Source organism: Diadema antillarum, unplaced genomic scaffold (genome assembly GCF_040938485.1).
Source record: "Diadema antillarum isolate AM-2024a unplaced genomic scaffold, OU_Dant_1.0 seq00001873_RagTag, whole genome shotgun sequence".
In the NCBI taxonomy this organism is placed as follows: Eukaryota; Metazoa; Echinodermata; class Echinoidea; order Diadematoida; family Diadematidae; genus Diadema; species Diadema antillarum.
Genome location: NW_027272542.1, coordinates 308,117 through 326,094, shown reverse-complemented (window position 1 = coordinate 326,094; position 17,978 = coordinate 308,117). Strand labels below are relative to the sequence as shown.

Genomic DNA, 17,978 nt, shown 5'->3' with positions numbered 1-17,978 from the left:
TATTACACCTTGCTGCGCCTCATGCACAAACAATGCCCTTGTGCTCTAAAGCACCTCAGATCACTACCTTACCTGCAGATTAATACACATTCACATGTGACACAAGGCACTTTAAAGCATTCTTCATTCTTGTTTTGGTTGTCTCTGGAAAGCATTTTGAAAATCAAAAACAAATTCTGCAAAAATAATTCCCATGACAAAAGTAACATACATATTACACTAGTACTTCCATCTACTTATATTGACCTTTATCTTCCATACTGCATGCAAAAAAAAAAAGGAAAAAGGAATGAGATGGATGTATTATATTTATGCCTTTTCCACACGATAATGTTGAAGATATTTAGCGTTTACTTTTTTATATAAATGCGGAGTATTTCTTGCTACCATCACAACTTTACAATGACTTGAAGCAGCTGAATAACACTTTGTAAAGATCACTATGATCATACCAAGTTGAAGAGAGAGAGAGAAGTCAATGAAATTTACCCTTTTACGTGGTGATCCTTGAAAATATGTAATCACCATGGATATTCAATAAGACTCAAATCAACAAAACTCCAGATTTGACAGTTACTTTTCTCCCCGGCATACTGACAACCACATCATCTCCCATAATGCATCCAATTTGATGATTTATTTCAAATTGTTCAGAATCAATACACTAGTATATATCTTCATAATCAGCGATAATCAATGTCAAAAATTTTTTTCCCCTGTAATATGTACCAAAGATTATTAGATGAGATTATTTCTAGATATATAGATGATAACCTTCCATTCCTGAGAGCAAGTTGATGGGAAATTATTGACTTGGTGTATTGTTGAGCTGCCTAGCTGTAATATTATACCTTTACCCCATGACTTATACCAACTTTTAGGGATATTCAACATGGATATTCAATAAGACTTCATATGACGTGGCAGATATCTCTTGATTTTGAGCTTGATATGGTCAGGATCAAAGGCCAACATTAAATTTGAAAGTTACGTGATTCATAAGAAACTGCCAGAAACAAGGACTAGACTTACTATCTCTTAGGAGGTGCGACACATGAACGACCACAGATTGGATTTTGAGATTGTCATCTCTGAAGACCAAAGGTCAAGGGATAAGGTGAAGAAAGTGAAAGACTTAGGAAGCATGAGCCATCAGCTAAGTGGAAAATTTCAAGCAGCTACAGATAAGAGCATATATACACATGTTAAAATAGTAAGTTATATGAAGTACAGAGTGTAAAGCGGGAAGATTCCCATTGACATTGTGATGGAAATTGGTTCTTAACTAAAACAAAACGATTTCTAGTAGAACGTCACACTTGATTTCAAAATAACAAAAATCCAGATTTGACTGTTACTTTTCTCTGCCAACAAACTGACGGCTGATCGTCTCCCAAAATACATCCAATTGGATGATTTACTTTAAATTGCTCAGAATCCCTACATTAGTAAATATCTTCATAATCAGCAATAATCAATGTCAAAAAGTGTTTTTTTTTCTTTAATATGTACCAAAAATTATCAGATGAGATTATTTCTCGATATATGACTAATAACCTTTCATTCCTAAGAGCAACAAAAGATTGATTTTGTGTATTGTTGAGTTGCCTAACTGTAATATCACACCTTTACCCCATGACTTAAACTATCTTTTAGTATTTCATCTATGCAATATTCATACAATTCTCGAAGAACATGCGTCATCGCTGAACTCATCATAACTCTACCTAACACCATGGATGGGTAACACACACAGGCATATATATGTATATAATATATCCTTACACACACACACAGAGAGCATAAAACTGTAGATTTGTTTGTCCATGTCCTCAAATGTTAATCACAGTTTGAACCAAGACACAGATATGCATAGCAGTATTTTTGATGTATGAACTGCTAACGTAACTATGTAATGTTAAAAAAAGAAATTAAAATATTTACAGCAGTATGCTACCTGAATGCTGAGAATCAAACATTATAGGCCTTTGTTGCTAGTCAATCCCTCGATTGCTGGAGTCCCTTTAATTTCCATGAGCTGAGGGGAAGGTCTTGGAGTCGAAGAATGCGTCGTCTGTACATCCAATACCACACAAAGCCAATGACAACACAGATCGCTGACTCTATGTAGTAGCCATCAACGTCTGTAATGCACTTCCCTCCCGCACCTGTGCAAGCCTGCAAAAGTTATAATGTGCTGCTGTTTACATTGACTGCTGTGTATTTTTTTCAGAACCAGATTGAGGAGCACACATTTAGAAAGGAGATGAAAGTTCCTTCATATGAAATGTTCTGACAAGGCAAATGCCAAGCAATGTCTCATTGTTCATTGATCTTTTGACCTTTGGCCTTGTCTAACATGACCAATATATTAACTTGACTGGCTTCTTTAGGTGGTGAATATGTGGTATAAACTTGGTGGTCACAGCTCAAAGCTATGGAAAGTTATTGAGAGTATACCACGAAATGTTGTATACAGTGCTAATCTGGTAAAGTTCATGGACCTTTGACCTTGTCAGACTTCACATCTTTAGATGATGTACCTATGGTAAAGGTAACGATAAAGGTCATTGACCCATTGATCTTTGAACTTTATCATATTGAGAAAAATAAAATGAATGTAATTGCGATGAGAAATGGGTAGAGAGAGAGGAAAAAGAGAAACTCAAGGAGACAGTGTGAATGCCAACTTTTGATATTTCATAGTCACCAAATGGGAATTTTTGTTTCTATCAAAATTTAGGGATACGTCATGTATTCAATACAGTGGACTTCCATTATAACAAAGTTGGCAGTCAGCAGTCAGGACTGGCAGTTTTCTTTCGTTAGATTGAAAATTCATTATAACTGAACAAATAAGCAATAAAAAACATATTGAGTGGATGGTGTTGCGGCCTATATTTTTATTTTGTTGACTTGTACGCAGAATTTCGTTATAACTGTGTTTGTTATAATGGGAGTGCACTGTGTTATTATTTAATGATACTTTGTCATACACACCTCAACTTCAGCTTGGACATCACAGTCAAGTCCCTCCTCACTGCCCCCTAGACAAGATTTCCATGTCAGGTTGTCAACCAGCCACAGGGCAACAGTTGGGGGCCAGTTGCCCCCTAGGTTGGATAGAGTGTTCAGGAGGGTCATATACGTACCCCCCATCACTGGGTCAGAGATACGGGCGGTGAAGGCCATGGAGGAGACGAACATACAGTAGAGGGCCACCTGTTGGTTATAGACACACCACATGAGCATTATTCTTGTCACATCTTGTAGTTTTTTGGAATTATATCTGGTAAATAAAACTTTTGATTTCTGGGTTATGTTTTGTTTTATTTCATTTTATTTTACTTTATTTATTTTATTTATTTTATTCTATTTTACTTTATTTATTTTATTTATTTTATTCTATTTTACTTTATTTATTTTATTTATTTTATTCTATTTTACTTTATTTATTTTACTTTATTTATTTCATTTATTTTATTCTATTTTACTTTATTTTACTTTATTTTACCTTATCTTATTTCATTCTGTTTTGTTATGTTTTATTTCATTTCATTTTCCAGCACACGTTAGTGGGTCAACAAATGCTAGCAGCCTTCACGATACATTGTGATAAATACATATCCTGGGGGTGGGGATGGGGCTTTTTGTCCAGCTGAGATCTACATCCATAATTTGAATGGGCACAGATTGAGAAATTCTTCTACCATTCTGTTTGGATCCACTGCCACACACTTCTTGACAGTCCATGCCCAACAGTGGCTACAGAAGCAACTCAAATCCAAACTATGGATAAACTGACTCTTATATTTATTGTTTGATATTTCTCTCACAGAAACAAAATACTACATCTTCCCCTTTGGTAGTCAAGGCATCTAAAAAAAAAGAAAAAAAAACCATGTTCTGATAACATCAAATCTAATCTCTAGTGTGGTGGATGCATCATATCAGTATTATGAAAGTGGTAAACTGACTGATGCCAAATTACAAGGGTTTAGTTGTGGACGTGCATTGCTAGTCTTGAGTCAAACGTACCTGATGAAAGGCATAGCTGACTATGAGAAGTCCATAGTAATATGTAGGAAATGTTCCATCTGGTAGCTTCATAGACGGGGTAATCCACACCAACCAGGCAAACTCCAAACCCATAAGTAACCTGAGGGTAAGAGATGGATAGATTGATAAACAGATTTGCATACACATACTAAAATCAAATAGTCAGATGGACTCTTGGAAGTTGGCGGTGAAATAATGTCAGAAGAGGGAGAGGGAAGGCAACAAACTTACTTCCATGGACACAGAAAGACATAACAGTAAAATGCAAGCACACACTTTAGCAATGAGTAGAACTAGCAATATAGATATAGAAACCATCCAAAATCACTGCCAGCAGAAATAAATATCATTACAGATTAAACAGGAACTCTGGACCAGCTACAAGTTATTGCATCTGATTGACAACCCATCCTTCAGTGACGTATTATAAGCACTGGTTATTTAGTGTGTTAGTGGTAGCGATTACAATGAAAACTTGATGCAAGAATTCATTCATTTGAATAAATACACAATATTTGTATTTGCCCCACTTTTGTACATCAGCATATGGCCTTTCCTATGCATCTTGTCTGAGATTCCCCCTCCCTCCTCTCCCCCCCCCCCCCCATGACCAGTTAAGATTCTACAATGCATTATTTCAACCCTATTTAAAAACACCTATTGTCTTTCTATTGTTCCTGATCTTCTTTGCTGCATTCCCCCCTGTACCTCTATCCTTCACAGGTTGCCCATTCATTAGCTTTGGTGATCATCACTGACCCTACTGTTCCTTTTTGTTTGCTCCCTCCCATCCCTTTAATCCCCCTTTCATACCTGATTGGCTTCCTGCTAATGACACTCAACGCATCACTGTTGTTTCCTTTGTTCCATGTCCCCAGCCCTTCCAAGATAGTGCATGGTACAGTTGATAAATGTCTCTGGTCCATGTAAGTGTCTGCTGACTTTTTCTGTTTGTCATTATGCCACTGATGAAGATTCTGCTGGGATTCAAAGCTCAGGCCCCTTTGTCTCAATTTTACTCGACTGTCTTACTGTTATTGGCTAAGTTTTCAGCAGCTTATTTCCCCCTTTTTTAATGGAGAATTCTCTTCACACGTTCTTGTAAACTTTCTTTATATAATTATGCTACTGAGACAGCTTGTGCCAGCCTTCTTATCAAGCAATGATGACACTTGGGTTTTATGAAACTTTGAAAATCATAACTTTTGAACAGATGGTCAGATTTTCCTAAAACTTCAGGAGTATGATCTACTACTATCCTGCATTCACTGCATTTTTCAGACGTTTGGGGGTTCCAGTCTTTCATCCATCAATATGTGCCACTAGCAGAGTTTTGCATCAGTATTTCTGTTTTCATTTTCTTTATTTTCTATAGTATTGTTTATCCTTGTAGGTTACTTCACTCAACAGCAGTGCAGATGTCCATGGAAGGGGCCTCAAGACTGTTTATAAACATGTCCACATTGGTTGCATCTGCTCACCTGAATGGCATCGCATTGAGGTTTATGTTGAGGGGCCTGGAGCCTGCAGTGTACTTGCTGATTACCCATGGAAGGATAATTTGGAGTGGCACTAGTGGAACTCCTAGGAGGGCCAGTCGCTCCTTAGGAACTCCCTCCTCAATGAGCTTCAAGGCAGTTATAGAATCTGCAGCTGCAAAGCCAATCTAGAGAAAAGTTACCAAAATCACAAGAATGAGGTCTAGAGATAATTATAATGCAGTGACAGATATATAGCTGAGAAAGAAATACACTGTAGAACAAAACTTGTGAAAGTGTGTGTCTAATCTCTGCCACATACATCCAACACAAAATTAACATCACATCTTTTAATTTCTCATGTATGTATCAGAGCCAGAGAAAATAAAATTTGTAACACTATTGTGCTTTATAAAAGGCTCTCACTAGCACACACAGTGACTAAAATCAGCAACAACTGATATTACAACAAGTATAGGATTTTTGACAGAATCCATTTGTACTTCCATTACAGGAAACACAGTTGTGAAAGAATTAATATACCTGTAGTGATATTCTTCTCTTGGTACAACACCATTTAACAGTCATTTAAGATGCTGATCCTCAACCAACAAGCTCAAAGAAAAAACCAAAATTACCTTGCCTGTCAGAAGAATTCCCATGTAAGACATGACAACAGGCAATTGCACAATGCGATACAACTGACGATATGCTGCAACTATACTCATATCTGAATCCTGATGACTGTCCGTCTCCTTTTTGAGAACTGCAACTAGAGTTGTGGTGATGAAGAATACTATTCCCCAGAAGAACAAGAAATCTGAGAATAAATATGAACAGGGATGGATTTAGAACGGCAGGCCAACTGACAAATTCCTTCACAGGCACAGAGTAGAAAAGCCAGGGTGAAAAAAAAAACAAGGAAAGTTCCCCCCCCCCCCCAAAAAAAAAAAAAAAAAAAAAAAATGTCCACTCTACTCTAGCACACAAAATTGCATAGCTGGTTTAAAACACTTATGAAAGGTCTTGGATTGTACACCATAATATATATGTTTGCATACCATGTAATCCCTATGATAAACTGCACACTGATAGGAAGCCATCAAACCTTTTCTATGCCTAATAATTTCTAGAGTGTAAGCTGCATCAATTCTCAGACACAATCACATGGTGAGTCAGTATTTTATTAATGTTCCTGCACAATTTGAAATTATTCAGATAAATATACACCTTTCTCTTTTTTTATGACAAGTTTCTGAAAGTCTGGTCACATAAGCTCTATCTTGCATATTTTTCACAGAAGAATAGGAGGTTCAAATCATTCAGAGTTTGCTGTTCGTTTTTTTTTTTAAACTAATAACATAGTGAGACAAACAGAAGAATAATCTTGCATGGGGAATCTCACCTTTCATTGTAGAGCTAATATTTGATTGTATCAACAACAAAAAATAAATAAATAAAAATGCAGGAGATATTAGAGACAATCTGGAACATATACTTGATAGTAAATGAAAAAATACCTTGTAGTGTCATAATTCCATGGGGTAGTGGCTCAGAACGCAAATACTTATTACAAAAGTCAGCAGACTCCAAGGCCATAAACAGAATATTTCCAATGAAGTAACCAGCAGTCTGGCCAACTGTATTACATGTTGATGCATATCCAACATTGCCTGGTGACAGCATAGTAAGGGCCCAACCATCCACAGCTATATCCTGTGTTGCTGCCAGAAAATTTAGTATGAAGAAGAGAAGAGTCAGCATAGGTACATTCGGGCCACTGCCATTTACACCAGTATCCCCGAGCAGGCCACTGACCTGGCTTGACAGTATGATCATGAAGAGGCCAATGAGGTACTGGCTAGGTACAAGCCAAGACTTGCGCCGACCAACGTTGCCGATGAACACTGCATCAACGATGGGTGCCCAGAGGAGCTTAATGCTGAAGGGCCAGTAAACAAAGCTGAACACAGCCTGCTCCTTGTAGCTGATGTTGCGGCTCTGGAGGAGGAGGGGGATGCTTCCAGCCAGGCCTAGCGGTATCCCTTGGAGGACGTATAGGAAGAGGAGGAGGAGAATACTTCCCCTGTCCCGATCCAGATTGCTGCACCCAGCATGGTGGGATGAGTTCTCATCATGATTTGATGTCGATGAATTGATTGTGTATTCAGAACTTTCCCTCATATGACTTGAACTTTGATCATTCACAATTGAATCACTGCCTGGCTTCTTTGCTCCTCTCCTCTTTGGAGACGACATATTAGAATGCTTTCTTTCCTTCTTATGTTTTGTTTTGTTTGTAAACCACAACTTTTTTGGTCAATCACAGATAAATCTATCTATAATTGCATTGGTGATTGCACTTTCAAAACTGGACAGGCAAATCAGTGACTGTTTCCATACAACCATATAATATCTGCATCTGGTCATTCAATAGGCTTCCCTAATATTTGTTCGAGTCCGGTGTTGAGTGTAGTGTCAATCTGGAGAGAGACAGAGAGAGAGAGAGAGAATGGGATACACATTAAGACATCTATGAGTAGGCCTACATGACAACAGAATACCAATGTTCTTTCATCTATTCCACAAGTCAACCCATCTCAAGATATAATACTGTCTTTTTGAAGAGGCCCTTAAATTCTAGCTTTCCTATGTTTCAGCTTTGAATGTTTGTGCCTGGCAAACACTAAACAGCATACAGAACAGAAATCTCATGTAGCTACAGACTGATAAATCTGCCTCCTGTTTGGTGGCCTCTTCTTAACTGTATGGTCGGTAATATGGTCAGTGTAGTGGCAGTGCGAATAAACCCTACCTACACCACACAATTAATTTCTGCATTTTACCTAACTATACACAGCCCAGTCGCTGTATAAATAGTGACAGGGCTGTACCGGAATGGCCCACAACACAAAGAGAGCTCAGTGATCACTTTACGATCGCTTTGAGTTTTGATACTTGACATTATTTTTTGTCACCTCAAACTCGGTACATGTAATCTTCATTAATGACACTACATAGCTATGTTATCGATATTGACATACACATTTCACAACTTATTGAAAATGAAGATTTTATGCAGCATGTGCAAACGGTACATCTGATAATCGGGAGTTTAAAGGCCACGCTGTCCACCATGCTGCTACCAAAGAATGCACGCACGCGTACGCATAATTTGCTTTTGTTGAGTGGTCAACGCGCCATTTTGAATTCTGCAACGATGAACCCCGATGGTCAGGGATTGCGCTAGAAAGTGCCATTTTTTTGTTCAATGGACTTATCGTGAGGGCCCTCTATGGACTTATATACCTTCTGCACCTATAAGCATGCACTTTACGCGAGTAACGTACAAATGTCTATATGTACCGTACTTATGGGTAAACTCGGCCTAGCGGGTGAAGTCGGACCCCAGCGCGCACAGTACAACTACTTGTAATGCGCGCGCTGGGGGCCGACTTTACCCGCTAGGCCGAGTTTACCCATAACTACGGTATAAGAAATGTATAAATTGTATTTGTAATAAGTTTTGTAGTTGTGTTGTTGTTCCCCACTTTGATGGCGAGGCCCCGTCTGTCTGACGCTGCGAAGCACAGCGTCTGGTCGGGCTACACTTTAATTAAATTACCTAGTTATTACCTACGTTAGATGTCCTACTACTACCTAGTGTACTACTCCTACCACTACTCCTAGACACACGACTAGGATAGGAATAGTGTTGTGTATTGGCATGCTAGGCGCCATTTAAGATCGTTTAAGTTGCCATGTGTTGTGACATTGTGGAGAGGTACAGATTCAAACATACAATTACGCTGTTAAAGTCATCGACGAAATAAAGGAGTTGTGGAGTCCAATAATATGCAGTTGAAGTGTTTATTTCTGAGTCCCGAAACTCAAACAGCAAAATAGCCAAAGTGTAACATAGGAGTTACACAAGTTACAACTAGAAATGTCGCTACAGCGACTGGTTATACCCCCGCCAAACAACATTTCATAAGCTTTGGTCAAAACAACATTTCATAAGCTTTGGTCAAAAAACTGAGGAAGTACGGTAGTTAAATCCGCAAGATCTTTCCTTGATCTTCTGCCATTAATATGCTGTTACCATGGCTACGTACTTTCGGGTACTGTCGAAAAATGCGTCTTGCACATCTACAACCAAAGGCACACATCTGTACCAAGTTTCATGGAAATTGGGCAAAAACTGAGGAAGTAGTTTGCAACACAAAATTTTCCATCATTTTGGCTCATAAAATGTGAGCTGTTACCATGGCAACATACTTTTTGTCACTGTCAAGAAATGTGTCATGCTGACCTATATCCTAAGACAAACATTCAATATGAATTCCATGAGAATTGGAAGAACACTGATGAAGCAGTTTTGCCATGAAGCATTTTGCCCTATATTTTACCAATAACATGCCGTTACCATGGCAACGCACTTTTTGCCACTGCGGAAATATGTGTCTTGCACATTAACATATTCAGATGAACATCTGTACCTAATTTCATAAAAATTGATCAAAAACTGTGGGAGGAGTTCGCGGCGCAAGATTTGTACCCATTTTTGCCCATAATATGCCGTTACCATGGCAACGTACTTTTGGGTACTGTCAAAAAATACGTCTTGCACATCTACAACCCAAGGCACACATCTGTGCCAAGTTTTATGGGAATCGGTTGAAAACTGAGGAAGTAGTTCGCGACGCAAGATTTGCAACGGACCGACCGCCCGACCGCCCGACCGTCCGCTGATTCCTATATACCCCCTTCAAACTTCGTTTGGCGGGGGTATAAATATCTCCAATGCCGGTAACACAGATAAAATCACAACATGTTCAAAGAGCAGATGAAATGCTACATTCTCATCTGGCTGAAGCTTGGAGTAGCAGTGTCTCGATTCTACTTTCAGAAACTATCTCTCAAAACTTGGGGGAAAATCTCATCCTGAAAAGCACATGGTCCATACACTGTAAGGGGAATAGTAGATCGATTATGTAGAACGATTACGATCACGATTGGTGGAGATCGATGTAAGAGAAGAGGAAAAGGAACGACGATGTAACGACGAAGAGGTAAAGCTTGTGTGCCGTGTCGGCAAAAGTAAAAGAGAACAGATTGCATATTCCTGGTGTTGATATCAGTCATTCTGTGTGTTGTCTAACGAACCCTTACATTTGGCGCTGCGAGCAGGGTTAATGATGACTATGAATGTAGGATATTAACCGGGTCTGACACTCTCGATTTGATGTGGCGACATGCTATTGGTGTCTCATTGTGTAGTTACAGTGTAGCCCCAGCTATACACTTTTCCGTGAGTAGTGAACGTAGTGATTCCCACCGCTGCGTATCGACGGGTGAATTGTTAGAAGCACTCGTCTGTGGATAGTTTCGATGTGGAGCTTTTTCACATGGTACACAGAGAGTTTGTGTGAATGCTGTCCCTTGGCAGACTTACTTGAGGATCAGTTCACTTTCCTGTCCACATGATTAATGAATGTTAACTAGGATTAGGACTACGGCTATATGTCTACTCCCATAAAAAAATAGGCCTTATCTAATGCAATGGTTCGTCAGTGTCTGCGTCCATTCGGACTCTCAGTACTGTTTCGTTTTTGAAGCTCAAGTCATCCTTACATGAATTCATTGCTGATTTAGCATTTTTGTGGTTGGAGTAGACAGTACCGATGATTTAGAGAACAGTAGTATTGAAAACGGAAAAAGAGGTGAACCCTAAACGAATTTACCAAATACACCACTTAATGGAAAAGAGATACAAGGGTAAGGAACATCACCACGGTAGACATTCCATCAAAATATCGACACAGACGCAAGACAAACAATAAGGCACATGTGTATGATTTTTTTTATTGCATAAGTGGATAGGAATTTTGTATGTTACTTTTAGAGAAAATTTTTGTATTAAGTTTTTGTAATTGGTAGCTTTGGTGGTTGAGATTTAATTAAATTTTAAATTGATTGTAGAATTTAGATGAAAAGGGCTTAAATAAAGAGAGAAAATATAACAAGTAAACCAAGTATTGTAATATCCTGACACACTAACACTGCATTGGCTGGTTTGAGTTTTTTGGTTGTGGTCAAGATAAATTGCTTTGGTTTTTTGATACTGTGCGGCCTCTAGTGTGTGAGCTCAGTTTTTCTTTTTTTTCCAAGTTTATATGTCTTGAGGTCACCAAGATGTCAGGTCGGTCAGCATATCTTAATCGCTTTACTGCGGAATACATTGCTAAGCTATGTGACTTGAACCACATAGATACACAACTAGTGAAAACCAAAGCAGAGAGAATAGAATGTTTGGTGGAGTTGCCTCACATGGTGGAAGAGGTACGTTCCCAAGAGAATAAACCAGAAATGCAAAAAGCCATTACTGCAGATGAACTCCTCAAGGTAATGCAACATATGAACATAGCCAGACAGGAGGAGACTGAAAAGTTATGTGATTCATTCATGCAAGTAGTAAACCAAAGTGCTCTGAAGTCGAGTCCACAGTTGGTAGGTTTGCATAAGCTGAGTTCTGATGATGATATCGAGTGTTACCTCAGCACTTTTGAACGCATTGCCACATCTGTGCAGATCAGGATAGAGCAGATTGGCCCCGTTTGCTAGAATCATATTTGACTGGCAAAGCACAGCAGGCATTTCATGCTTTGGATGGTACAGACAAGGAGGATTATGACACAATTGTTCGAGCCATAAAACGCAGATACAACCTGACCCCTGATGCCTATCGGGTCAGATTCAAAACTGATGCAAAGAAAGGAGGTGAGACCTTTGAAGAGTTTGGATATCGACTCCAAGAAAACTTGCTGAGGTGGCTAGAGATTTCAGAGAGCACCTTTAACATACCCGAGGTGAAGCGCAGCCTGAATTTAATCATGATGGACCAGTTTCTTGTGTCTGTGTCTGACAAATCCCTGCGTCTGAAACTGAGAGAGGCACGGTGCAAGTCATTGCATGACTTGGCACGATTGGCAGATGAGCTACTGCTTCATCGCAAGGCCAATTTTTCCATGGTTGAAGACAATCCTACTCCTCGCAAGCCAAGAACTGGTGGTGATCCAACTCGTAGCAGAAGAACATTCAACATGAGTTGCTATGGATGTGGCCAGCTTGGACACCGCATCGCGGAGTGCCCCAAAAACGTCCCCAAACTCCCAGCCCAAGAAACCCAAGCTTCAACTCAAGCTTCGACTCCAGTCAAAACTAGTGCAGACTGCAGTTTTTTGGCACCCCATCGAGAAGAGATGCCAATGGTGGATATTGGGCTGAGTGGTCCGCAAACAACCTCTTGCAAGATTCATGCCCTGGTAGATACTGGCGCCAGCGTATCTCTCATGACTACTAGGCTAGCTAATCAACTTGGGCTCAATCCAGCATCTCAAGATGAAGATGGATCCCTTCGCATGGGTTGATGGCACATATTGACTCCGGCGGGAATGGTGCATGCCAAAGTCGAAATAGGGGGTAGTGTTGTGGATAGGACCTTCAGAGTTTGTAAAGAATCTCCCAGCTGAAGTCCTTGGAGTAGATTTTGCCAAGCAGGTTGGCTTGGTCTTGGATTTCAGTAGTGGTTCTTTCAGCACAACTGGTCCTGAGGGAAATGACAGGTGCATGCAGTTCTCAATGCAGGGCTTCCACCCTGAAGAAACCACAGAAATCGATGAGAACGATGAAGTCAAACATATTGGGGCAACCCACTCAACCAGAGATTGCCCTCACCCCTATCGAAAGTCAACACCTTCAAGACTTAATAGAAGAGTTTCACACTGTCTTTTCACCTGAAGCGGGGCACACCAACGTTGCTACACACAAGATAGATGTAGGAGATGCAACCCCAGTGCGTGCGCACTCCGTATCGGATGGGACCAGAAAAGAGGAAGGCTGTAGAGGAAGAAATTGACGGCCTCCTGAAAACAGGAAAGATTGAACCTTCAGAGTCCGCATGGGCATCCCCAGTTGTGATGGTTCCAAAAAAGGGAAATAAATACAGAATGTGTGTTGACTATCGGCGTCTGAAGTGCTGGTGACAAAGCTGGACGCGTTCCCGATGCCCACTGTTGATTCCATTTTGGGGTCACTACATGGTGCAACAGTCTTCTCATCTCTACATCTTCACAGCGGGATACTGGCAAATGGGTATTGCTGCTGAAGACGTTGAGAAAACAGCCTTCATTTGTGGCCAGGGTCTATTCCAATTCAAGGTCCTTCCTTTTGGTCTGGTGAATGGCCCAGCCAGTTTTCAAAAGCTGATGTCAAAGGTTCTTGGAGAGCTGATCGGTCGCTGTTGCTATGTCTACTTGGATGACATTGTGTGTTTCTCCCAAGATGTTCCCCAACATTTGGAAGATCTTCGAGCCATCTTCAAGAGATTGGAGGAGGCTGGGCTCACAGTTAATGAGGAGAAGTGTCAACTAATGAGGGCCGAGATGAAGTATTTGGGCCACATTGTCAGTGCCGAAGGACTCAAACCTGATCCGGAGAAACTCTCAGCCATCAAATCCTACCATCCCCAAAGAATCTCAAGGAATTGGAACGGTTTCTTGGGATGATGGGCTGGTACCAAAAGTTCATTCCCCATTATGCAGATGTGGCTGCACCCCTCTTTGCCCTCAAGAAGAAGGGAGAGAAGTGGACCTGGAATGACAAATGTACACATGCCTTCCAAACGCCTGAAGGATGCCCTCATGACTGAACCCATTCTTGGTTATCCGGATGAGACTGCAATGTTCACCGTTCACACGGATGCTAGTGATGTGGGGCTTGGTGCCATTCTCACACAGAGCACACCATCAGGGCCAAAGACCATCGCTTTTGCTAGCCGCACCCTCTCCAAAGCAGAAAGCAATTACAGTACCACTGAGAAGGAATGCTTGGCTGTAGTTTGGGCCTTGGAGAAATGGCGACCATACCTTGAGGGGAGAAGCTGCCGAGTGGTAACTGACCACCAGGCACTGTGCTGGCTCTTCCGGAAAAATAAGCAGAATGGACGACTTGCTCAATGGGTACTTCGCTTGCAGGACTTCCGCTTTCAGGTGATCTACCGTCCAGGTTCCCAACACCATGTCCCAGATGCTCTCTCTAGGATAAATGAGATACCCATGGTGGTTGGGGTGGTGGAAGTAGTGCCAACTGAAGAGGAAGAGTGTGACTTCAAAGATTGCTGTCGGCCTAGTGGAAAAGTGATCGACTGGATTCAATGCGATCAGTGTGATGGCTGGTTCCACCAACGGTGTGTCTCGCTCACCAAAGAAGAGGCAGATGCCATGGAACTCTTCTCCTGCCCGGCTTGCCAAGAGACAAGTACCAACACTCCTGAAAACACACGCCAAAACAGTACACACTGTGCCCCTGGATAAGGTGGCCTTTTCCACTGCACAAAGACAGGACCCGATGCTGAATCTCATTCGTGAGAAGATGGCAACAAATCCTGATACCAACCATGGACACTTCTACCTCAAGGACAACCTATTGTACTGCCAGGATGGGTCGTTGGTAGTGCCTAAGGAGCTGCCACCAGCAATTCTACTGGAAGTCCATGCAAAACCAAGTGCAGGACATCTGGGACGAAGAAAAACGCTCCAGAGATTGAAGGACATGAATCTATGGTGGAAAGGAATGTGGAAAGGAATGTCCAAAAGCGTCCGGAGTTTTGTTCGGAGTTGCCGTATCTGTCAACAAACCAAACCAGTGTACCAAAAGAAACCAGGAAAGATGATCTCCACTGGTTCAGTGATTCCATGGGAAAGGCTTGGTGTAGATCTGATGGGACCACTGCCTCGAAGCTATGGGGGACATGAATACCTTTTGGTTGCTGTGGATCGATGCACCAGGTTCGTGGAAGTGATCCCACTGAAGTCTGCCACAAGTAGTTCAGTTGCAAGTGCCCTGGTCAGACAGGTTTTCTGCAGATATGGACCTCCCAAGGCACTCATCTCAGATAACGGTTCACAATTCCGGGGGAAAAAATCTCAGAGCGGTGTGCGAGGGAATGGGGAGTGGAACAAGTTTTCACCACTCCATATCATCCTCAGAGTAATTGGGTGGAAAGAGTCAACCGCAATTTGAAGGCAATGCTCCAGGCACACACTGAAGATGATCATCGTCTATGGGATGTACATGTGGCGGAATTCGCCTTTGCTTTGAACTCCAGTTGCCACGACGCTCTAGGAGTGGAGCCTGCCCGCCTCATGTTTGGTAGGAAACTGAACTCCCCAATGACGAACAGGCTTGGACCCCCCTGCAGCAGTGTGTACCGACCTTCCAAGCGACCCGGAGTTGGAGCTTCGCCAACAGAAGGCAAGAGATGACGCAGCGAAGCTTTACAACAAGCGCCGTTGTGAGGTACGCGTGCAAGAAGGAGACCAGGTGCTAATCAAGACATTTCCATTGTCAAATGCAAAAAAGTCCTTCAGTGCGAAGCTAGCGCCACGATGGGCGGGACAATACATTGTGCGAAAGCGTGTGACACCTGTGACTTTCTTGGTTGTCCACAAGAACAACCCCCGAGACACACGCATCATGCATGCGGACCAAATGAAACTTTGTAAAGACGATTGAACACTGTCACAGGAAGTGTAATGAACACTGAAAAAACTGTGTATTGCACGACAACAACAAAAAAATATTAAGACAAGTGAAAGTTTTTAATGTTTTCTATCACCTTGGACATTGGTGCTTGCTGATTTTGGAGAAAGGACTGGTGTTTTTTGTTGTGTTTTGAAAGATGTGTATGTGAACATGGATTATTTTTCCATGTTCTATCTAACTGTATCTGTTATGATGTTAAGGACATTAATATACTGTATGTTTATAGCATGCTGACAGTGCACTGATATTTTGTTTTAGCCTGTTCAGAAAGATTTCAATGAAGTGGTGAAAAGGCCTAGGAAATTCAACACTATATTCACAACATCTGTCAGATTTGGTCAGTTATGTGGACAAAATAATACTCTCACATTTGCACGTTTCATGGACTTCAGTCGTATTGTCATGTACCACTGACACAGGGCCTGGGTAGCAGCATTTATGAATACTAAAGTTGTTTGTATACAGAGGTTAGAAATACATAGTTTACAATGTATTACACTGTGGTGTAAGTGACATTTAGACGTTAAAACGAAAGTGTAGTTCAGGGTAGTGTGCATTGTTTAGTAGCCGTGGTATTTAAAGTATGAGAAGTTGTGTTTACCCGTCTTTGTTTGGTTAAATGTTTGAAAATTCTGTAGAAGAATTTTGAGGGGGGAGTGTAAGGGGAATAGTAGATCGATTATGTAGAACGATTACGATAGTAGATCGATTATGTAGAACGATTACGATCACGATTGGTGGAGATCGATGTAAGAGAAGAGGAAAAGGAACGACGATGTAACGACGAAGAGGTAAAGCTTGTGTGCCGTGTCGGCAAAAGTAAGAGAGAACAGATTGCATATTCCTGGTGTCGATATCAGTAATTCTGTGTGTTGTCTAACGAACCCTTACAACACAATATGATTGGTCAATTCAACGTGGGCATGGAAACGTAGGGTATGGTCTTAGTCATTTTGGGGCCTGAAACAAAGGAACAGTGTTGAGGGTATTAAAATGGGAGATGGATTTGTGGCAGGAAGGGAACTGGACAAGGGGTGATAACTTTCTGACCACAATGGGAGTGGATACTTTGATGTGGGGTTGTTAGGAGGAAACTAACCTTGGTGCATGGTGGTCTGACATAAAAAGGCTCCTATTGACATGAGGGGTGATGGACAGGTGTTGGGGTTACTGTGCTATGGGTTATTGAACTATAAGGGAAAGGACTAAAGCACGAATGGAAACTATATTACATAGTTAGGTAATGGAGAATTGCGCCTAAATGACGGATGTAACAATATGCAATACTAGCTAATCATTTAATAGCCAATATCAATAGGATGGCTCCCCTATAATCACTGGTAATACTATTAGTAATACATGATATCTCCTTGCCTACCATCCCACCATTTCCAGTAATGATTCCCACGTGACTCTATGGCTCCACCCTTGATATTTTATAAATAACTCCTGACCTAGATGAAGTGTCTACATTACATAAAGCTCTAACACTGACAGTTAAAATAGACAAGCACCAACGCGTTATTCTACGAATGGGACTGTTACAAGTACAAAGCTGGCAAGATGGTGAATTCCATTGTAAAATTTAGTATGTGACTTATATTTCGATGAGTTAATCTGAATGGGGAAATCAAAACAGCACAGGGAACCTACTTGTGCTTGACAAATGACGTGGAGTTAAGCATTCAATCCAGAAAACAAACTCGTCTGAGCAGAACTGATCATACCGGTATACCGGTAACACACGTCAGCAGCGCAGCAGCTGTATGCGATATGTATACGTACACAGCAATGCGGTAATACGATGATGGTGCGCGGCGCGCGTACGGGGACGCG

General features: G+C 41.1%; 1 protein-coding gene across 1 annotated transcript; it reads right to left on the bottom strand.

Moving 5' to 3' along the window:
- Positions 1 to 1,989: 1,989 nt before the first annotated feature.
- On the bottom strand, positions 1,990 to 17,874 carry LOC139712914 (acetyl-coenzyme A transporter 1-like). The gene is made up of 7 exons (XM_071624691.1): positions 17,796 to 17,874; positions 7,058 to 8,020; positions 6,176 to 6,357; positions 5,541 to 5,725; positions 4,039 to 4,159; positions 3,001 to 3,222; positions 1,990 to 2,178 (listed from the first exon to the last, which is right to left on the bottom strand). The coding sequence occupies exons 2-7, from the start codon at positions 7,794 to 7,796 to the stop codon at positions 1,999 to 2,001; spliced, it is 1,629 nt and encodes a 542-aa protein (XP_071480792.1). The 5' UTR covers positions 7,797 to 8,020; positions 17,796 to 17,874; the 3' UTR covers positions 1,990 to 1,998.
- Positions 17,875 to 17,978: the final 104 nt, after the last annotated feature.

What these genes read in the sequence shown, in the direction of transcription:
- LOC139712914 (XM_071624691.1), bottom strand. Translation starts at nt 7,796, where the DNA reads ATGTCGTCTCCAAAGAGGAGAGGAGCAAAGAAGCCAGGCAGTGATTCA. An exon ending in GAATTCTTCTGACAGGCAAG is followed by an intron (nt 5,726 to 6,175) that starts GTAATTTTGGTT and finishes ACTTTTCTCTAG; the next exon opens with ATTGGCTTTGCAGCTGCAGA. An exon ending in TCAGCTATGCCTTTCATCAG is followed by an intron (nt 3,223 to 4,038) that starts GTACGTTTGACT and finishes TATAACCAACAG; the next exon opens with GTGGCCCTCTACTGTATGTT.